At 36.0% G+C, this 23,236-nt stretch overlaps 1 protein-coding gene and 2 long non-coding RNA genes across 6 annotated transcripts; 1 reads left to right on the forward strand and 2 right to left on the reverse strand.

Annotated features, from left to right (window-relative positions):
• Positions 1-497: 497 nt before the first annotated feature.
• LOC136067974 (uncharacterized) lies at positions 498-3,234 on the reverse strand. Its single transcript, XM_065774500.1, has 5 exons — positions 3,100-3,234; positions 2,132-2,324; positions 1,315-1,883; positions 1,046-1,167; positions 498-885 (listed from the first exon to the last, which is right to left on the reverse strand). The coding sequence occupies exons 1-5, from the start codon at positions 3,232-3,234 to the stop codon at positions 498-500; spliced, it is 1,407 nt and encodes a 468-aa protein (XP_065630572.1).
• A 4,560-nt stretch (positions 3,235-7,794) lies between these two features.
• LOC136067994 (uncharacterized) lies at positions 7,795-8,708 on the reverse strand. Its single transcript, XR_010629380.1, has 2 exons — positions 8,337-8,708; positions 7,795-8,178 (listed from the first exon to the last, which is right to left on the reverse strand). It is a non-coding gene; the product is annotated as an uncharacterized LOC136067994 (long non-coding RNA).
• An 8,861-nt stretch (positions 8,709-17,569) lies between these two features.
• On the forward strand, positions 17,570-22,522 carry LOC111989553 (uncharacterized). Of its 4 annotated transcripts, none has more exons than XR_010629382.1 (3): positions 17,672-17,874; positions 19,661-19,750; positions 20,301-22,522. It is a non-coding gene; the product is annotated as an uncharacterized LOC111989553 (long non-coding RNA). The 4 variants fall into 4 exon arrangements; XR_002880559.2 differs by having other exon boundaries at positions 17,674-19,020; XR_002880557.2 differs by having other exon boundaries at positions 17,570-19,020; positions 19,661-22,522.
• The last annotated feature ends 714 nt before the right edge of the window (positions 22,523-23,236 follow it).

A 23,236-nucleotide genomic window follows, 5' to 3' on the forward strand; every position in this document is an offset into this window, starting at 1 on the left:
TCACAGAAAGCAAGAGTATCGTCCACAAACAACAAATGAAACACCGTCAACCAGGAACCATTTGCATTCCCCACTGAGAAGCCCGAAAACTGACCTGCCACAATAGCTGCGTCCAACATATAGCTCAAAGCCTCCATGACAATATCAAAGAGAAAAGGGGATAATGGATCACCTTGCCTCAGTCCTCTAGTACTCCCAAAGAAGTCAAAAGGACAACGATTGATCAAAATGGACAATTTAACAATTGATATTCAACACCTGATCCATCTTCTCCACTTATCGGAAAAACCACATTGTTGTAACAAAAAAACGAGAAACTCCCAATTCACATAGTCATAAGCTTTCTCAATATCCAGTTTGCACAACACCCCTGGAACCCTTGCCTTCATTCTACTATCTAAGTACTCAGAAGCAATAAGGACAGAATCCAAAATCTGACGACCTTTCAGAAAGGCATTCTGAGATTCAGAGATGATACCGTGAACCACCCTTCGCATTCAATTGGCTAAAACCTTAGCAATAATCTTGTACAACCCTCCCACCAAACTAATAGGCTGAAAGTCTTTGACATCCACAGCATCATATTTCTTAGGAATGAGAGCAAGGAAAGTAGCATTGAGACTCTTTTCAAACACCGCGTGAGCATGAAAATTATGAAACACATTCATTATATCAGTTTTCACCAAGCTCCAACAAGACTGAAAAAATGCTATTGAAAAACCATCCGGACCTGGCACTTTATCACCACTGAAATCATGGACCACTCTAAAAACTTCATCCTCATCAAAGGGTCTATCCAGCCAATTGGCATATCCCTCAGATATGCTAGAAAAGACAACCTCATCCAAAAAAGGTTTGTGTACCTCATTCTCCGAGTATAACTGTCTATAAAATTGAGAGATGCACCCCTCAATGATCCCCTAATCCATGGATAACTCTCTGTCCACCATAAGCCTATCGATGGTATTGCTTCTTCTATGAAAATTTGCAATACGGTGAAAAAATTGTGTTCCTGTCTCCCTAGAAAAGAGCCCTAGATTTCTACCTCCCGCAGATTTCTTCCAACAAGGTTGATTTTTCTAACTCTCCACAAATCTGATCCTTTTCCAAACTCTCCTCCGCTGAAAGCATACGATCTTTCTCGATAACTTCCAACACATTGAGATCCTTCCACAAATTCTATACCCTGAGACCTATATTACCAAACTCCTCCACATTCCATCTCTTCAAATCCAATTTCAACATCTTCAGTTTGTTTGCCAAAATAAAACTAGGAGAACCTTGGAAATGGTATGACCCCCACCAAGAACACACCCTTTCTAAAAATCCCTCATCCTTTAACAACATGTTCTCAAACCTAAAAGGTTTCTTACCTCCAAGAAGATTCCCACCCTCCAGAATAATAGGAAAGTGATCTGAAAGCAACCTAGATAGCCGACATTGACAACCAGATGGAAATTTCTCCTCCCAGTCAGCTGAAAGAAGGAATCTGTCCAATCTAGAACTTGAAACAACCTCTCTAGAATTAGACCAAGTGAAGTTCCCCCCAACCAGAGGCAGATCAATGAGGCTAAGCTCTAAAATAAATGCTGAAAACCTATGCATAGCTGAAGTAAAATTTGCGGAACCAAAACGTTCAGAAGGAAACCGCACCACATTAAAATCACCTCCCACACACCAAGGCACTTCCCACCAACTACAAACGCCTAATAACTCCTCCCATAAGAGACATCTGTCTCTATCACAATTAGGCCCATAAACACCAGAGAAAGCCCAAACAAATTGGTCCACCACATTTTTGAATCTACAAGAGACTGAGAAATGACCCACTGCTTCCTCCAACTTCTCCACAATCCTATTGTCCCACATCAATAACACCCCACCTGAAGCACCCACAGATCCTAAATAGAGTCAGTCCACATGTTGACCTCCTCACAAACTACAAATGACACCCCTATTAATTAACTCCATCTTAGTTTCTTGCAGACAAACAATATCTGCTTTCCACTTACGGATCAAATTGCTAACCCGAAGCCGCTTCTCCTACTCATTCAACCCTCTCACATTCCAAGAAACAATTCTTAAATTCATTGATGCACTACAACAGCCCGATCCCTAACTACACTCCTACTCCTTTCTGCCTCATTCTCCTCACCCCAAGAATTCAATAAATTCTTTAATTCACGATGCCCTTTATGCCCAGCCTTAGCCATCTTCCTCTGAGAGGCTACCTCCAACATCCTCTTTTTTCTACGCTCTTCTAGAGCTAAGAGCAAACCTGTAATTTGTTCTTCGAACCCCTCCAATGAGGTCCCAATAGATTTCTGGAAAGCTTTTATTCTATTAGTTACCTAAAGTGACAACTTGGAGTTGTCGACATCCATTGTACACCCTCTCTCCTCAACCATAGGGCTTTTTTTTTTTTTTTGATAAATAACGTAAGAATATTATTAATAATAAAAAGATTGCCAAACCGAGTACATTGGGAATGTACTATGGAGGCACAAATCAGAAAACAAAAGAACAACGGTCAAGAAAAAAAGAAAAAGAAGAACAAGAAAAATGAGAAAAAACCACACTCCATTCAAAGAGAGTGTGTAAGAAAAAAGACTTAATCTCCAGCAAAGCTCGTTCACACCCCTCAAAGCTTCTAGCATTCCTTTCACGCCAAATGCACCAAATCAAGCAATGAGGCACTAATCTCCAAACATCAATGTGACGATGACGCGCAAACTTTCCTTGCCAAGCCTCAAACAACTCAATAACAGTGCGAGGCATAACCCATTGAATACCAAACAAACAGAAAACCAAGGACCACAACTCCCAAGCTATGGAGCAATGAAGAAGAAGATGATCCACCGACTCCCCACACCTCTTACACATATAACACCAGTCAAGCACTATCACTCTTCTTTTACGAAGGTTATCTGTTGTTAAGATCTTTCCTAAGGAAGCAGACCAAGAAAAGAAAGCTACCCTTGGAGGAACCTTCGATTGCCAAATCATTCGCCATGGAAAGGAAACAAAAGTAGAAGGGTAGAAAGAGCTATAATAACCTCTAACTTCAAAACCTCTATTCCTTGTAGGTTTCCAACAAACCTTGTCTGGACCAAACCCTTGCACTGTTGAAGAATAGACCAACCCCATAAACCGGTCAAAAGCTTCTTCTTCCCAATCTTGTGGTGGACGCCGAAATTGCACATTCCAGTGAAACCTCCCAGCAGACCAACCCATAACTTCAGCCACCGAGGAATCCTTTGACCTACTAAGACAATAAAGCTCCGGAAAGGCCTCTTGGAAAGTACACTCTCCACACCACACATGCTTTCAAAATTTCACTCTAGTACCATCCCCCACCTCATAAACCAGAAATTTAGAGAAGTTCAACCAGCCGCTTCTACTAAAAGCGAGATAGCTATTTTCCTCCCATCCCGAAATTCAATCATCCAATCATTGGAGTTACCCCTAGTTTTGCTCAAATCACCAACAAAATCACTAAGAGAAGGACCAAAATCCTATGGTGCTTTGGTGAAAATCTGATCTGACTTCTCCAATCCCTCTGATTATTGAGAAGTCCTTGCTGAATCAGCCTCAAAATTCCCCTCCTCCAACCCCATTCCAACCTTGTCCCTTGCCGGTAATCTACTACCCACCTTTTGGACTGACGGCAAAACTGGCGACTTGCTTGAGATCATCTGCAGAAGCTCAAAAACAGATGGAGCAGCCAAAGACGAAGACCCCAAGCCTGGAACCACCTGGAAAGGCACCAAGAAAGGAGATTCACATGCAAAGGAAGAGTTCGCACAAGTAGAAATCGAAGACCTAATCCCTGAAACATGGCAAACCGATACACTAGGCTGAAAAGAAGACTCACGCAATTGGGCATCGGTGTTGCAAGCAGGAGAGGATAGCTTAGGCGAAGCAACTGATGATTGGGTTTCACCGGATTTAAAGAAGGCCGGTTTAGAGCTAACACGTAGTGACTTAGGCTTAAAAGGAAAAACATTATGAAGCCCAGCTTGGGCTTTGGGTTTCCAAGCAGCATGGGGCCTTAGCCCACTTCCTTTTGTTAACACAGTTTCAAAACTGTGTAACTTATTGTTACCACTAGGCTTCACAGTAGCCGGGCCCACCTCAACAACCTTAGAAAAAATCACCTGCCACTGCCCATCATTCCCACGTTCCACGCGCAAGGAGATATCCAAGGTCGGCGAAATATAACCACAGCTACACGCAGCACTCTTAATGACTGACGTGACAACCGCCCCATCACTATCCTTTTCAATCCCGAAATTCCTTCCCCAAGAAAAATCCGGATTCAAATTTTGAAAGCCTGACATCATCTCCTTCCCTTTGTAAACAAAACCTTCAGGATTTTGCCGGAAATTCTCCAACACCCCCACCGGCTTCATGGTGGTTCTTCTATGCTGAGCACCAAGTTTTTGGCTAACCGGAAAGATAATCTTCCCCAAATGGACACCAAATCTTCTCCAGCCACTCCCCAAGTTCCCTTCCGATATGACAATGGAACCCCTCCGGCGGCCTTTGCCTAGTTCAGAGAACAACAGGAAAGTGCCATGGGCATTGGAGCCCAACTGAAGGATAAGCGTTCTATCTCCCTCCCGAACTGTTCTCGCAAACTGACCTGGCTGTAGCTTGGATGTCAACTCCTCAATGTGAGACAAAATTCTCTTCGCACTCTCCTTACCCATACAGACAAAACAAGTGGTTTGCCTACCTCTTTCAAAGATACAAAGTGAGAAAAACGAACCCCCTTCCTCAACAGCAAACTCAAAAGTTTTAGATTCAATAAAAACAAAAGTAGAACCTCCCATAACTTACTTCAAGAGATAATTGTCACATCCTTCAAACTTCCTAAGGAAAAGATCCCAATCAAAAGAAGTCAATCCCAATCATGTTCTAGATAGTTATAAGTTAACAATCATATTCTAAATTTATGAAATGAGTAAATATACCTTCACAATACCCAGTTCAATTAATGTGAACTATAAATTTTTAGATAGGACTGAAAATCTGAATGTAACCTGTTTTAGCAGCATCACTTGCCAAGGGTGGTTGCCCAAACTTATTGAGTGCGGCCATATTGCACATATCAAATAACAAAGGAAAGACCAAATTCCTATCTATCAATTAGGAGGTCTTGGTTCCCTCGAAGTAACCAATAAACTTAATTGGGTTTGTAACACTATAGTTTATAACTTTGTATTGTATTAATCAAAGATATTCGGGGAGTCTTTAATAAAAAAAAATAATAAATTAAAAGAAAAGGAAAATGGATCCGTTTATGTGGATTTTATTAGTATTTTTTTTATGAATACATTAAACAGTTTACTTGGATCTTGAACTAAACAAGAAAGAATAGTCTTATGAAAAAAAAAATAAAGAATAGAGAATGCAAACTATTAGAAGTATGTTGTTAAATAATTAAATTTATCATATCTTAATAGTTTAAACTTTTGGAACAATCGGTAATTTAACACAAACAAAGTATTCTTCCTAACAATTCCATCAAACTCTCTAAACCCAAAATTCTCTTTGATTTGGAGAATAAACCCATGAAATGTTGCACCAACAGACTCTCTAAACGGAATTTTTTTTTTTTTTGGCTAATGAACAGTAACTCTCTTGGTTTGAAGACCTCATTAGTAGAAGAATTAACCAGAATAAAAAAAATAAACCCAACCAATTAAAATATTCAACTTTTGCTTAACCTTCACAATGGCTGCAAACACAACCAAATCTAGATCCTTTCTCTCTCCAACATCTCTAAAACAAACTCAAAAACACAATCTTAAAACTACTCAAATCAAAACAACAAAAGCTAAAAATAAAAAATAAAATAAAACCCAAAAAAAAAAAAAAAAGACAAAGAATCCGATCTAGCCAATCTAGGCTACATGCACAAAATCTCATCAAGTCATGCTCTGAAATGATTTAGTGGGTATGGCGATTTTTTACAATCAATATAAGAGCATAAAACCTTGCCGAAGAAGAAAGGGTAGGATCTCTCTCTCTCTCTCTCTCTCTCTCTCTCTCTCATTAATGATAAATATTTTTTTAGAAAAATTAATTATAAGTTAATGAATAAGAATAATAGATTAATTCCAAATTACATAGATTTGATAAATTTTAGACTACATAAAATTTTTAAAAGATTTGCACAAGACGAACATAGATTTGGTAAAGGTGGACAAATAATTTATGCAAGCGTGAAAATTAAAATTAGAAAGTTAGCAAAAAAGGTGGTTGGAAAATTTGAAATAATTAAAGATGGGAGATTTAAAAAAATATACTTAGAAATGAACAAATGAAAATTAAAAAATATATACGAAAAAATGAAAAAATAATATTTGAATGAGATAGAAAAATAATAGAGAGTATATTGAAAAGCATATTTGAAAAATAAGAAAAAAAAAAAAAAAAAAAAAAAAAAAAAAAAAAAAAAAAAAAAATAAAAAAAAAAAAAAAAAAAAAAAAAAAAATTAAAAAAAAAAAAAAAAAAAAAAAAAAAAAAAAAAAAAAAAAAAAAAAAAAAAAAGATAAACATTAAAAGTAACTGTCTCTAAACAGTAAAAAATTTTAGAGAGGCTATTAGTGCTGGAGATGCTAATTACTACAGCTTTTAACTTTGAACGATATATACCTATAAGGGAGGATGCAGGTGTAAATAATATCTCCAGTGAAAACTGTGGTTCCACCTTTTGTGGTGATGTATGTGACGAAGGATAACTTTGGAGGAAAAAATCTTAACAAATCATTGCAGGGCTAAAAAAATGCCGTTACCGTTAAATAGAACCTAAGGTATATTTTTTTCTACAACAAGTAACAGGCTAACAGCATGCTTGGTTTTCCATGGGTTTCCAAAATTGGGGCCTGTTTGGTTAGGGTGTTTATATAATAATTTTCAGTGTTTAAACAACAATAACACTTTTGACACGTATTTCTATAACACTCAAACACGTATTTTTAAAACACTGAAAACTGAACAACAACACTTAAACACTGTTACCAAAATATTCCACATTGGTGAAACACACAAAATCGTGTTTTATTTGCAATAGAAATAGGAGAGAATGCTCACCAAAGTAAATCCCCAGAGAACAGTTTTACATTCCCAATTTTATTTCCTAACACAGGATAAATGGACTTATTAAAAAAAAAAAGATGCAATGGTGCCAACCTCATGATGAGAGCAGAATGAGAGTGCTGCAGCAAAAAAAGCTTGAGCCCTACATGAGTGGACTCTCCAAACTCAACTTGCTGTTCAATTATATGCTCTGCAAAACCATATATTAAGCTTTTGCTGGTATGTCACTCGAACCATGAGCTAAGACAAGCTCTAAATGAGATGGAATTGTGAAAAGAAAGGATAAAAGGAAATATACAAAAAAAAACAAAAGCCATATTTCTCGCATCTACCTTGGCCTAGATCATTTCTCGTGATTCCTCTATCCCCAGGTATTGGGAATGAGAGGCAGCAAGGAGGGCAGCTCCAATGCTAGAACCAGCAGTAGAGTTTTGTTCATCTCTATTAAAAAATAAAAATAAAATAAAAACGAAAACCACATTTTCATTCCTTTTACATTTTTACGCGATTCTCACTTTGGTCTCTATCTTATATTTTTACCGCTTTTAGTCTTTATTTAAAAAAAATGCCATCTATTTTAGTCCTTTCCGTCAATCCTCTAACAGCAAAGTCCTACGTGGCAGATGGAACTATTAAAATAATTAAAAAAAAATTATTTTGACATTAAAAAATGTCACGTCAACATCTAAATTAAAAAAAATTAATTTATTAATTTTAACTAAATAAAATACAAAAATAAAAACCAAAAATTACATTAATTGAGAAGTAAATGTGTCTTGAATGCGAACACAAAATTATAATCCAAAAATTACAAACCCAAAAACACAAACACAAACCCAGCAATAGATCTTCATTGTCAACCAAACACAAAAGCAACAAACACAAACCCAACAACTGATTTTTCTTGTCAACCAAACACAAAAACAACAAACACAAACCCAACCTACCATTTTACAGTCTCACCATCTCAAATTCTCAAGTATCACTCTCAAAAGAAGTTGATTTTAGTTCTAAGCCAAATTCGAAGTCTTTTTTTCGTTAACTAAATCGGTCTCCACAAAATCATAGCACTGAAATGTGAACCAACAAATCACAAATCAAATTTATATAAAATAACAGAATAATTAAGCTAAACAAAATTCCTTTACTGGGTAATCAAATTCAAAATCAAAATAAACCCTAACAAAAGAACACACAAACACAAAGAAAAATGGCACTTGATTATTACCTTTAAGAAAATCGTCTTCTGAGGAGAAATCTTCAATGTCATCGTCAACGGCACGAGTTTCGGTGGTCGGGGTGGTGGTGGGACCTCGCCTGATCCGGGGCGGTTCAGGCCGGGATTCAGGATCCGAATCCATGACCTCAGGTCCGAAATCTTCGTCATGGGGAGCCGGTGTTTGGGTTTGGGGCTCCGAATCGAGACCCAGTTCGAGTCCTAGGGAGAACGAGGGAGGTTCGTGAAACAGGAAGAAGAGCTCAGTTTTGAATTTGGGGGAAATTATTTTGTAAAGCTCAGAGGGAAAAATCTTGTTAAAATAAAAGTTTCCTGTATGCCCAGTCTTTCGTGAGACCCATTTCTCACTAGTTGCGGGGCGGGCTCCCCTCCCGTTATAATATCTTCAGTTGTCTCATGTTTTCACTTCAATGAAAGACACGTGGCAAGCAACAAATCCTAAGGTTAGAAAAATCACACGTCAAATACCACTTTTTTCTCTCAATTTTTTGTCTTTCTTTCTTCTTTGCATCTTTCTCCGACATCCCCACCCTAACGGACCTCACCTACCAGAGCATTAGATGCAGATCGAAACTTGATGGCAATGGGTTTGGGCTAAAACTGTGGGTTTCACAACTAAGATTGGCATAGCAAAACAAGAAACCATTACTGTTTGGATTGACACGGGGGGTTTCATGGCTATGTCACTATGAGCATCAAGGCGTGTGAAATTGAGGTCCTCCGGCAATATTGGGGAGGTGAGAGATCGGGTTTGATATGGATTTCTGACCGTGGGAGTTCCAATGGGTTATGAGTTTGGCATGAGACTTCTGAATATGCTTTGAAAGCTATGAAAGAATCAGCCATGGAAGCTTTGAAAGCTTCCTTTCCTTCTTCAAAGCTTTGAAAGCAGCCATGATATTCTTCTCTAATCTTTTATTCCTTAATTTTTTTTATTCATTTATCCAATTAATTGGCCTTTCTCTTCACATTCAAATCACAATTAATAAAACCCAAGTCAAAGATCCAATTCATTGTTCTGTTCTCCATCAAAAGTTGTTCCCATCAAACTTTGAAGCTCTTGAAAGAGTTCTTGAGCTTCCTAGATATGGGTCTGGAGTGGCTGATCATTTTGTGATAGTGGAAACCATCAAAATATGATTTTGAAAGATCAGTTTTCGTAACAGGTGATTGAAGCAAACCTAGAAAATATTTATTGAAAACTAAAAAGGTTTAAAAGGGAGAGAAAATTATGTGGCTTATTTATAACCTTAGGATTTGTTGCTTGTCACGTGTCTTTCGTTGGTGTAAAAACATGAGAGGACCAGAGATATTATAACTGGAGGTGAGCCCGCCCCGTTGTGAAAGAACAGCTTTTTCTGCCCTAGACAGGGTAATCAAAGTCACTATACTCACTACTTTAATAATAATAATAATATATATATATATATATATGTAGGGGCTGGGTTTGAGCACTATTCTTGAGGGATAAGTGAGCTAGAGCCTAACAAGCCCAATACAATAAATTTGTAGAAAATTGGTAGAAGAACTGGACTTTGATGAGTGTAACAACAGCTAAAGATGATTTAAAGAATGAATAAGTAAAATGGATATGGACTTAGGCAAAGAAATTTAATTCTCGGCACTAATCCAAGGAGTTTCAACTTATTATTTCTTGAGTGACAGTGACAATGGTTGCAAAGTTAGCTCAGATTGTTACAGTGTTTTCTTTGGTAAAATCTCGATCCTCATTCTCTGAGTTCCTTCTTCTTTATATACTACTTTATTTCTTCATCTTCACCATACACGTGCAAGTCAGATCTATTGTTGTTGGTCTTTGTCACATCATCCTCTTCCCAAAGCTCTTAAGTAGTAGCTATGAGTATGAAAAGCTACTGTTTAGGTATTATTTTCACATTAATGTGGCCGGAGTGTTAGTTGTGGAGCATTTAATGTGGAGGCAGCAGCTTTTCCTGGAATTACTCTACCGCCATGCTCTAGTGTGCTTACTTATTGTACTTCCCTTTTTCTTTGGTGTGTTTTGGAAGGTTGTCTTTGTCGATAAATCACTTTTCTTCTACCTCGGCCTTGGTTAGCCGAGGACAGAGTCATCCTCGGCATGATTTCCTGAGTTGCCATGAACATCATTGTTTCTTTGATATGCGATTATGGGCCTTGGCTTGGGCCTCAGGCCCAGTACAAAAGGTGAATGTATATCACTAGGCTAATAACTCCACAATAACCCCCCAAAATTCTACTGTCTGGCTCCTTGAACAGAAAGGAGGATTTTGGTGTCCTCAGGCATACGTTAGGTTTATCACATCTTGTCATTTGCGAGCGTCAGTGCCATTTAACTGCCCAAGGCATGCTCCTGACGCTTTGGCATTTATAGTGTGCCTTCATTAAATTCTTGCTGCTGGTTGCTCCCCATGTTTTATTGTGTGATGACGATCCAACGGTGGAGATTTATTTTCAACTTATGAGCGGGAAAACTCCCACCGTTACTTTGATTTGGGTATAAATACCCATTCAAATCAATTCACCCAAATTACCTTTGCATCCAAGAGCTCCTACACACATACGTTGAATCTGCCAATAATTCTTACTCACTAGTGTCTCTTCAAAAGCCTGTCCAAGGATACTTTCCTCATCCTTGTAAGTTTTTTCCAACCTTTTCAAACTTTCTTTATTTTCCTTTCTCTGCGTCTTTCTTTCTTCGCCTCTTTTTCTAACTTTTTTTAGCTTCTCTGAGCTTTTCCTGGGGATGGGTAGATTTAAGAGTTTGGTAGAGTCTGAGGAAGGGATGGAAAAATTTAAGGCTAACTACACCACCCAATGTGGGCCTGAGATATTGTAAGGAAGGCAAATGGCATTTTTTAAGGCAGGCGGATGAGGTGGTGATTCCTATGATCGCCTTCAACAAAGATGGCGTGAGAATCCCTATAGGGCCGGTGATGAGGGATTACCTTAGATTTGTTAGGCTAACCCCCACTCAGTGCGTCCCAAATGTTTTCAGAATATTAGGATGTGTAAACGCCTTAAATGAAAAGATGGGGCTGCAGTTAACCCATCATGATGTGAATTGGGTTTACAACCTTCACCGGCTGAAGGGGAAGGGGTACTATCTTAAAACAAAGCAACCTGAAATCAGGCTTATACAGTGTCTCCCCGAGTCTAGCAAGGGGCTAAACAAAGATTTTCTTATCGTGTTCGGGGAGTGGCATGATGGCGTCCCTTGCCCGACGGAAGAAGGGCAACCAGGTGGGGCTCTAGGGATAGGAGTAGGACTTGTTAATTGCCTTTTCGTGATTTATGTTTTTAGGCTGCTAACCCTCTACTTTTCATGGCTCTGCAGACAAGCGTGCCATTGAACCGAACTTCAATTTGGTTAATAAGGAAAGCTTGGACAACATCCTCAAGGCCATGGTATTTGTGAACGAAGGCGATGGTCAGCTCAGGGTGGCTCACCTGATATTAGGATACACGTCAATCTCTAGGGCTTTTGATCAGTGCAAAACTGCAAGTACACAGTATCGTAGTTTTATAGTAAAGTAATGAGAAGAGTATCGTCCTCAGGGATTGGTAACTTACTTTTGACAAATACTAAAATTATGCTAATCTCGATTTTATCTAGAGAAGTCACTAAGGTTGTTGTAATTGAAATTTAAAATAAAATCAAATTAAAGAAAATAAGCAGAGGAAAAAAAATATGTTGTTCAAAGATCAAATTAATGGGAAGAAAACTTCTAGGAAATCGATTTCACCTAATCCCTCACTATGCTTTACTCATCTAGCTAATTGAATTTAATTCTCTCTATTTGTTAGTAATCTCCACACTCTTCCAAAAGCCTCTTTCGATAGTCAATTGGAAACCATCTTGTTCATCAATTTACACAAGAGTATGCAATTTAATAAAGCAAGAAAGCATTAAGACCAACGATTTTAATACTACATNAAAGAAAATTTAGTTCATGCTGAAAATTAAACTCAACAGAAACGAATTCACCATAATTTTTCTGAGAAGATTATAAGGAAAAATGGATGCTCAAAGAAAATATCTTGTCTCCGTCTCTGCTGCTTTCTCCTTTTCTGTTCAGCGTCGTCCCCCCAGTTCAGCCTCTCCTTTTTAGTTTTGGCCTCTCTGTCCAGCAAAGAACGTGTTTTTTTCTGCTCAGTTTTAGCGCCTCTTTTCTTTTCTTTCTTAGTTCTCTTTTAGTGCCTCTCTTTCTCTAAACGTGTTGCCCTTTTTCAGCCCAAAATGTTGCTCTTTTCAGCCCAAAACGTTGCTTTATTTCAGCCCAAAACATTACTCTGTTTCAGCCCAAAACATTGCTCTGTTTCAGCCTTTTCTCTTCTATTTGAATAAATCTTCATTTTCTTCAAATCTGCAATAAAATTTAAATAACAATAATGAAGTCTAACATCAACAAAAATAAATAAAATTAGACTAAAGTTTAAAGTTGAAAAGTGATAAATTATGCCAAATTATGCAAGTCATCAAACACATATAGTAAATGAAGAAAAAGAAACTAACGGTAGTAGGGAAAACACAGAATAAAAAGAGAAGAGACTGAGATAGGAGAGATAGCCTATACTTCTTCAAATAGATAGATAAGGTTTGAGATAAATAGAAGAGATTGTATTTGCACCCAGGAGAAGTTGGGACAGAAAGTGACAGAGCGGGAGGGCTTTCGGCTATGAACAAAGACAGAGATTTGAGAGTCTAAAGAGGAGAGGAAGAAAAAGTATCGAGATTTATAAAAGTGCAATTACCTTTTTTTTCTTTTTTTAATATTGTGCTGATGAGGAAAATTGTGAGAGTTTCGGTTTTGATTTCAGTTATATATATATATATAGATATAGATAATAAAAATTCTTATTTTAAATTATAAATACTACTTTAAAATATATCTATTTTTAAATAGAAAATTTGTAAAATAAAAATAAAACTATGTGATGCATATTAAAAGAGGACTAATATAAGATTCTAAAAAAAAAAAAAAAAACCTAGTGTGTGTGTGTGTATATATATATATATATATGTATAAAACCGAAGCATTTGATTTTTTATTGACTTTTCCAGAGCTTGCCACATTATTATCATTTTTTAAAAATAAAATTATTTTTATTTAATCCAAACCTAACAAGGAGTGAAACTATCTCTCTAACAAGTCCAACTTGAACTCAAACTCATCATTATCATTTTTTTTTTATACAAAATTATTTTTGTTTAATCCAAACTTAACAAGGAATAGAACTCTATCTCTCTAAGAGCATCCACAGCAGATGTTGTAAAAAAAATGTCATTTTGCCACATCAAAAACCTACTTTATTATTTTACCACATCATTTTACAACATCTCATTTATTAGATGTTTTATCATTCAATTCTATACATTAAAATAATATTTACTACCCATTAAAATAATATATTATCCCCTCCCCTGTTATCATCAACAACATCGACAGCCACCACCGGCCATCACCCCCACAGCCCACCACCACTGCCACTGTCACCACCCATAGCCCACAGCCCACCACCATCATCAGATCAACCCAAATTGTAGAAAAAAAAATCCACAACCAGAAAGAGGCAGAGTAAAAGGCGGACAGAGAGGAGAGGGAAGAGGGTGAGATTGACGGCGGCCTCGGGGTGAGATCGGCGAGATCAAGCGTGGCTGGAGCGTGGGTAAGATTGAGCTACGCCGTCGTCGCTAGAGCGTGGGTGAGATTGAGCTACGTCGTTGTCGTGCGTGAGATTGTCGTCGGAGCTACGCCGTCATCGCTGGAGCGTGGGTGAGATCGTCTCAGAGCTATGCCGTCGTCGCTGCCGATGAACATCCTGGACTGGTCAAAGAGAGAGGGAACCGGAGAGTGAGAGAGCAAAGAAAAGAAAAAAATGAAGAGAGAGGAGAAAGAAAAGAGAATACAAAACAATATAAATTTTGCAACATCTATTCGTACCGTTGCAAATTTGCAACGGTACTGTAGTAATGTTGTATAATTTTTGAGATTTGGCACATCTCATAAAGCTCCATTTTTGTGTTTGGTGTGGCAAATGTGCCAAATATTTAGCATTTGGCACATTTGTCACACCTGCTGTGGATGCTCAAGTCTAACTTAAACTCAAACAGTCAAACTCAAATGTTGATAATTTACCTCCAAATTTACAAAGTTAATCATGAACACTATAAAAGCAGTGCAAACCTCAATATATATATTATTATTTTTTAAAACTAAGTAGAGGTATGAGCTTTTTTTTTTTTTTTTTCTTCTCCTCTAATTTGTTAAAAAAAAAATATTTTATGATTTTTCATGTATTTTTTAAAAAGTAATTTTCCTACATGAACCACCAAACTCTCTTCAGCCATTTTTTACAAGATAAAAAGGCTTGCAATAATTGAAATTTAAGATTGTTGCCACTACATATGTCTTTGCTTCACCTCACAATATGAAAGCATGTTAATTTCTTGGGCAGAAAGCTTATATACGTTATATTAAAAGGAGGTATGACTTTTGTTATTTCAACGTAGGCTCCTGCTCAACATTTTTTAGCGTGGGCCAAATGCTGATAAGGTTTGTTTAAAGTTTAGACCCATTAAAATTTAAAACTTATTACTTTATGGATTTGTGTATGTAGAAATGATAGGCCCAGTTGTGTGTATATATATATATATAATTTATATATATTCGGCGGGGGCCTGGTCCGAGGACACCTAGTGGTTCGAGGACGGGTAAACGTTGCCATGGAAGTCCGCATTAGTGAATGAAGAAAGGGGTCTGGTCATGATGGTTCAAGAAGGTGGTTCGAGGAAGAATGCCTCCTCGGTTGAGCAAAGCAGAGGTCAGAATGTGTGGTCTGCCATCCAAAGCAACGTTCCGGGAGATTCTATTGATAATGATATACATCATAAAAATACATGACAAAGGGAATCTATGAAATATCTAAGAGAAAGCTGCTACTACCACATTGAATACTTTACAGCTAACTCTTTGGCCGCATTAATGTGGAAGTGATGCCTAAACAGTAATTTTCAGTCTTACAGCTACTCCTAGAGACTTCAGGAAGGTGCTGATGGGACAAGGATCAACGCCAGCAACTTGGTCTACACATGAAGGATGGAGATGGAGGAAGGAAGATAATATAAAAGAGAAAGAATACCACGAGGAAGGAGGATCAGAGGAGGAATAGAAAAACACTATAGCCACAAAAATTGGACTTGTAATCAAATAAAAAAGAGATATATACAAGAACACACCTTCTCAGATTATGCTAAGGACGATTTTCTTTGGGTAAAACCAGTTTATCTTTACTTTTTAGTCATCTGGACTTACTATAATTGTTATCTAACTCATTAGAGCCTAGTTTTTTGACCTACTCTCTACAAATTCATTGTATAGAGCTTTTTGGGCCTAGATCCTACAAGCTTTTGGGCTTAAGAACCAATTTGTGCCCTTATAGTACACTCTTTTCTTTTTTTTTTTTCTTTTTTTTTATATTTCTCTTTTGAATAGTCATATATTTTTTGAATTATTTCAATAACTTATTCTTTAATTATATATCTTTTTTGGCAGTTTGGAAGTTTTAACATCTAAATTTGTGTGATATCCCCAAAAAAAAAAAAAAAAATATATATATATATATATAAATTTGTGTAGTCACACACACACACATATTATCTATAATTTGTAGGCTCTGAATCTTTTGATTCCTTTTAATAGTTATAGCCATGAATTATTCTTTTGAATGTAACTCATCTTTCTCTTATATTTCTCTATTGTTTAGTCATATGTATATTGTTTTGTTTCAATAATTTCTAAGCAGTGAATCATCTTATTCTTTAATATTTTTTGATCTTCCAGAAGTTTTAATATCTGAATTTTTAAGTTATTTTTTTGCAATATATGAAATTGTTTAACAAATTTTTTGTAAACCATTGCACGTTTAAGCTCTTCATTAAATTGTAACACAAATTAAAGTCATACAAGAGCAAATCATGCAATGATGTAGTTTCTTAATCAATTTAAGATTTTATAAAATTATTTTAGTCTACCTCACAAATAGGTAGGTTCCTGTGCATAGCACGGGTTAGCGACTAGTGGTGTGTAAATTTGTGAGGCTTGCAAATCTAATGAGTCAAAATTTTAAAAGATCAATAAAAAGGCAAAGACTTCTAATGGTGTAGTGAAAATGCGCAAGTCTTATTTCGTCCGTATGGGTCGTCCGTTAGAGATGAGTGAAGAGATGGGACGTGTAAAGCATGCTTGTCCCTAATAACTTCATCCGTCCCTTATTAAGGATGGACGTAGACTCGTCCGTCCATAATAAAGTATGGGCGAGTCTGTTAGACCATGAGCATATTGATCTTTTAACAAACCAAGTCTTCCAAACTTACCGTTATAAAGCACCGGTATAAATAAAGTAACTTCCATGGCAATTATGGAAGTTACCTTTGAATCTTCTGAATTCCTTGACAATAGGAGCGGTTATTAAACAAAATAACCGTTCCATGTGCACTATATAAGCATTTCCTTATGAAGAGGTAAAGAGAGAGACATTTTCATACAAATTGGAATCCTAAGAATACTAACTTCATCATCGGAGGATCATTGGCTAGTCTTCCCCGGTCTCCTCTGATCTTGTGTTTATCTTTCAGGACATTCCAATTGACTTAGAGATCAACGCTCAAGGCATTCAGCCTATTGATTTCCTTACTTTCATCAACTTCAATTTTATATTATATATATAGATGACTATGAATAATAATGTATATAGTTTACTTTGTTAGGAAATAACACCCGAGATAGTCTTAGATAAAAAAAACAAATAAAAAAAAAAAACACCCAAGATAGTCTCCTTGTAAAGGGTTTTAACATAGTATGTATACATTCGGAAACCATTATAAAAAAAAAGATGCTACATCAACAATATTTTCACAACAAATCACAAGTAGTTAGTTGTTATTGGTTCAAATTTAAACCTAACGCAAAAATTATTTTTTTACTCTAACAATAATAACCAGTAATAACCTTCCACTTAGAATTTGTTATAAAAATATTATAAAAATGTTATAGATATACCATTCCTCTTATAAAAATATTGCGCTTAATGGTTTTGTGGTCATTCTCTACATATGTTTTAAAAAATAACACGGAAAAAGGGAAAGTCAAGTTAGTCAACTAATATGATGAAAAATTTTACATAGTTTAATCTACTAAGGTGATATACCTAGGGGAGTGTCATAGCAAGCGTCTAATACAAAATTAAGACACCTCTTGTCACCACCTCACGGGTGACATATTGAACTTATCTTCTCCTTGATAAAATTACAAGTTGCTCGTTAAAAAAAAAAAAAAAAAAAAAGCTTCTTGTCATTCAAGCGTGCACGTCATCCTTGTAATTTTACCCAGCCAAAAAAAACTCTAGTCGGCATATTACAAATCTAAAGTATGAATAGGCCAAACCTGTAACCAAACGGGGGTAAAATTGGTCATCCAGTGGTCTAGTGTCTACTCCTCCGTAGTCGAAAACTTCACCGAATCAACGAAAGGTTCTTTTCTCTCAAGAGTCAAGACTCAAAAATCCAAAGCATGTTCATGTTCATGTTCGCTTAAGTTTTATATTGAATTGTGCTTTGATCGATCCATCTATTTGTTTGATAGCATTCGTATGACATGGATTCTTCTATTTGTTTGATAGTGTTTTGGTTTCTTAGGATTATTGCTGTTGTGATCCAGTAGAGGCAAAGCTAGCATATGCTAATTATGTCAAATTGGTTAGTAAAGACATTGCTAGAGTTGACAATCATCATTTTATAATACTTGCTATAGGGCTAAATTGCTCTTATTTTTTTGTTAAGTTGATGAGTTTTTTCTTGATTCCTAAATGTTTCAACTGGTCAGTATTTGATGATGTGTTTTGGAAATCAAATAACAAAGTATAAGATTGCCATGTATTTGTGCTAATTGTATCATAATTTGTGCTTCTTGTTTTACATTTCTAGGTGAAATCTATTTTCCCCCTCATCCCACCAAAAGAACTTGGAGTAAACACAAAATTTTTAGTCACTATCCATTTTCAATTTCAATTTTTGATGAATTTTGCAAGTCTGTATATATTTGATTTCTAATCTATGAGTCCATGCCTCTAATGAGCTCTAGCTCTATTGGAACCTTCTCCCATTGTAAGTGCTAGGTGGAAGGTGAGGTCGTGAGTTCAAGACCATTGGGTGTGTGTAATTTACCAATAATAATAAGCCCCCACCTAGGGTGTCCCAGCAGCAAGAGAGAGTGCCTAGACTAATTGTAAGCCCAAAAGTCTTTGATTCGACTCCTAGCTGAGGCATTTCGCGATTTATCCGATGCCTATTCAGTGGGGGTATGTAGGCATTCAGGTTTTGCTCCTCAGGGGTAGTGCCATTGGCCCATACCTTGAGGGAATTCCTCATAAAAAAATAATAATAATAATTCGCTAAGACCATGCTGCAAGAATTTGTTGTGAAAGAAGCTTTTGGTATTGGGTTGGCTGTATATGACATGTAGTTTACGAGTGCAAATATCAGCTTGGCTTAGAGGGAGCTTGGGTATAAGCCCATGGCAGATCTGCAGACGGGTTTAAAGAAGTTTTTCAGGTGGTACTTCGGTTTCTGTTCTAGTGGGAAGAAGGCTGCTAGGTGACATATTCATTCAATGTTGCGGTAGGGTCCTTTGAACTATGTACATTGACATCTTATGATAATTTTTTTAACATTTCTATGTTTGTTGCACAGTTATTGTCTCTTCGTATATCTTAATGATGCCAAATATTGGATTAACTTTGTGTCCTACAATGAAGAAGTTTTATGGTTGCTGCTCACTCCCAAGCTTTTTATTATGATTAAACCAATTTTAAACCACATGGACAGGCTTGTAATTATGATTAACGAAATGAATATTTAGATGGCATAATTTTATGAGTTTTATAAAATGATTTTCCATATACATATTGATTGGTAAGCATCACACCCATCCATCAAACAAAATCAGAACATTTTTTCTTCTCTTGAATGTAATTGCTGCAGTTTCGCCCTTGTAGAATTCACAACTGGTAGAGGATATGCTAATTGAAGGACATGTATTATTGTTATGCAATTCAATTTTTTTTTAATGAAAACTCATGATAATTTGGTTTTTCTGTTATGTCACTAAATGAAAAAGTTTACAGCTTAATGTGTAAATTAACTAGTTTTGGTTGATTCAGTTTTTTTTTTTTTTTCCCCTCCTTTTGGAAACTGAGATGGTAACTTGTTATTTCATTGTTTATATTTTCATTTTATAGTGTGCAATTTTTTGTTTCAGAGACAAAGTTCAGTTTTCTAAGGCAATTATATATGTTTCAAGTCGGTGAGATTAGCGGCAGGTTTGAGAAGAAGGGCTTCTCTTTGAAAGGTAATATCTTTTTTACTGTTCATCCTATAATATGAACTGTGATAGTTATGCGCTGGCTCTAGTATTTGCCAGGGATCTTTATCTATATATATAATGGTTTGATTGGTTTCTAATATATGAATTGATAAAGTCCAAGACTCTGGAATCTTAGTTATATCATAATGGCCTACTCTTTGACAGATCAAATCTTAAATGCTCATGTTTTTTTTGAAGTTTTATCAAATTCGAAAAAAATTTCGAACAAAAGAAAAAAGAGGGGGCAGGGGGTCTAAAGGAAAAAAAACAAATCAAAACAATTTTTAAACCACATCAACGGGCTTTTCATTATGATATGAGTTTTATATATAAAACTAGGAAAAAATGCCCTAACACCCCCTAAACTTTTATTTTAGCCAATTTACTCATTTAACTTCACAAATGTGCCAAATCAATGCTTCTGTTTGTCTGCTGTTAAATGAACTAACGACCTCCCCCCCACACGTTAATAACAAAATTACCAAAACCAATTTACAGAGTATTATTTCCATGGTTGTTGAAACTTATGTATCAGGTACCATACTTCTCCAGTGTGGCACAAATTTATTTGCCGGGGGACACTTGGACTGCTTCAATCTCTCTATTGATGCTGCATACTCCTTGTAATTAAACTTTTTTTTCTCTTGCCCTATGAAGATATTTTCCAATTCAGTTCCCCTCCTCCTTTGTTTTGGTCAATGATTTTCGATTGGTCTTGAATTAGTTCCAATGGCTTAAGCTTTGATTGCAAATTTTACTTTGTTGTGATATTCTAAATGTTTTTCATTTGACCAAAGCTTTTAGTTCATTAATATCATCCAAGAAACCGATGGAGAGAGGAACCTCAGTTTGAGAGAGAGAATGGCGGCGGCGTATTTGAGATTGGCGACCTGTATGTTCTTCCATATTTTTACAGGAAAGTAACCAGAGTCTTGATGATTTTATCAAACTTCATAGTTTTGACTTCTCCACAAGTTTTGACATGCATCCATCACACAAAATCAGAACATCTTTTTCTTTCTCTCGAATGTATTTGTTGTAGTTTCGGTGTTGTAGAATTCACCACTGGTAGAGCATTTGCTGATTGGTGCACATATATCATTGTTATTTAATTTAATAAATAAAAATATCTCATGAAAATTTGGTTTTTCTGTTTTGTTACTAAGTGAATTGAATTAACTCACTTATATGCAGTGCATAATTTATTGGTCATTAAAGAGGCTTCTTTTATTCGTGCTGTATACAAATACTTGGCTTGTATGGCTAATGTTTTGATGATGACTGTTTTTTGCTTTGTACTTTTACCTTTCAGAACCAGCCTATTTTCGACATATAAACTTAGTTGGAAATGTCCACACTGTATCCCTTTAGTTTTTTCCTTTTAGAGTAAATAACAAATCTTATTCTGTCTATGATAGACAGTATTTCTCCATGTGCAATGTGGTATTAAACTCTCAAGTCATATCTTCTAGCAGAGGTTTTTTGTGTATATGTCCCCATAGAGTGATTGTTTAATTATGAAGAAAGAATATATTATGGATGAAGTTATTTTTAAGCTGTGTTGAGAATTGAGGGGGAAATTATTCTTTTAAGGGAGACAACAAATATATATTGGCAGGATGTGGCTACAGTTGAAATTGTTACCACCTCCTATGTTTAGGCTCTATGAAACAAAAATTAGAAATGGTTTTACTTGCAGATAATATATATATATATATATAATTTTTTTTTTCCATCCATGGTGTATTTGGTCTTTATATATCTTTTCTCCAATAGGGAATTTTTAGTTTGGTGCACTTTCAATGTGATATATTTTTTCCTTTCAATAAGCACCGACTTCATGTTCAAAAAATGGGGGTAAATACCTTGTTGGTCTCTATACTTTATTCCATGAGCAGCTTTAGTCCTTGAAGTTAAAGTGACCACTTTTAGTCCCTACAATTCAAGAATGATCACATGTAGCAGCATTTAGAATGACACCCTTGAGGTTTTAGCTAGTTCTTTCTAAAATGTGTTATGGGAACTTCATTAAGTTTGTCTTTCCTAAAGAATGTTATGACTCCCTTGTGGGGGTGATTTTTCCTGATTCCTTTTTTTTATTTTTATTTTTTATTTTTTTTTTAATTTTAAATTTTTAATTTTATTTTTTATTTACACATTTTCCAGAACATAGGTGCTGGGAAGTGTTTTAGATTGTATTTTTGTTCTGTATGCTTCCCACGTCCTAGGTTGAGAATTTTCTAATAAATAGTTTCCTAACAAAGAAATTAGGTATGGGATAATGAAAAAATGGTAATAATTGCCTTTTGGCATTCTTTTCCCCTTTTAAGATTTTCCCGTGTGTGTGTGTTTGTTACAACATTTCACCAATAATTTCTTTGCTTGTTTAGATACTAAAGATTCTCTTCCATCTTGCCAAGAAAACCATGGAGCAGGTAAAAGGTGAAAGGTACTTAAGAATGAATTGTACTTGCAGTATGCTAACGAGTTCTGTTATGAGAAGTTAATGGCATTGGATACTAAGGTAGTGGCAGTTCAAGCAATCGAAGTTGAAGGGCTAGATGATCTTCAACTTCATATTGTTTGGATTCAGTGGAGCGCCATTGTATAATGATAGGAATGGATAATTGATGCATAGAAAATGTCATCTCATGTGTTGAACAAATCATGGCAGTCAAGCAATGCAATTTATACTTTGTAAATTGTTAGAATGGTTTTTTGATTGAACATTGATTGAGTTTTTATGTTGTATGTTTACTAGCATTTACTTATTTTCTTTTGATTATTGGGCACTAGCATTTCCTTGATGTACTTCACTTTCCGATTCCATTTCAATGCCCTTGTTTCTTACCATGTATTTTGCCAGTGGTGACACCAAAAGTGCATTTATGTAGGTTTAATCAAAGTTTTTATTCTTGTATTTGCTCATAGAAAAGTTTCAAATTAGTTATTTGAATCTAAGAGTTTAGTTTCATTGATTGGATTTGAAACCATATTAAGATTCTCATACACGAACTTGATGAGAGACTCTTGGATGGACTCAAGGACTTGATATTGACATTCACAATTTTATTCTAAACTCGTACTAGTTTGCCCATGTAGTGTGTGATCAAAGTAGTTAGGTCTTGGCTAGGATATGGTGATGGCCAACACATCCTTATCTTGTTTGGGTGAGAGAGTTGGTGTAGGGCTTCAGGGTCTATGCTCTATGTTCTGAATCTAGTCTTCTGTCCTTGATTCATATGACACTTCTAAATTGAGCTTGTCACTAAAAATTACCTCTAGTCCAAGCCAATAATCTCCCTTCTTTCTATCGTTCCATGGTTTAGGAAATTCACAATACTGAAAGGACTCAGCCTCGTTGATGAAAATTACTGTTCAGGGCGGTAAACTTGTTTCTAGGGTTTTCCTTCATTCCCTATCTATATACCAATCCTTTCCTATCAGTTTAAGCCTTGAAATTAGGGAATT

This window comes from Quercus suber, unplaced genomic scaffold, assembly GCF_002906115.3.
Source record: "Quercus suber isolate HL8 unplaced genomic scaffold, Cork oak 2.0 scaffold_94, whole genome shotgun sequence".
Taxonomy (NCBI): Eukaryota; Viridiplantae; Streptophyta; class Magnoliopsida; order Fagales; family Fagaceae; genus Quercus; species Quercus suber.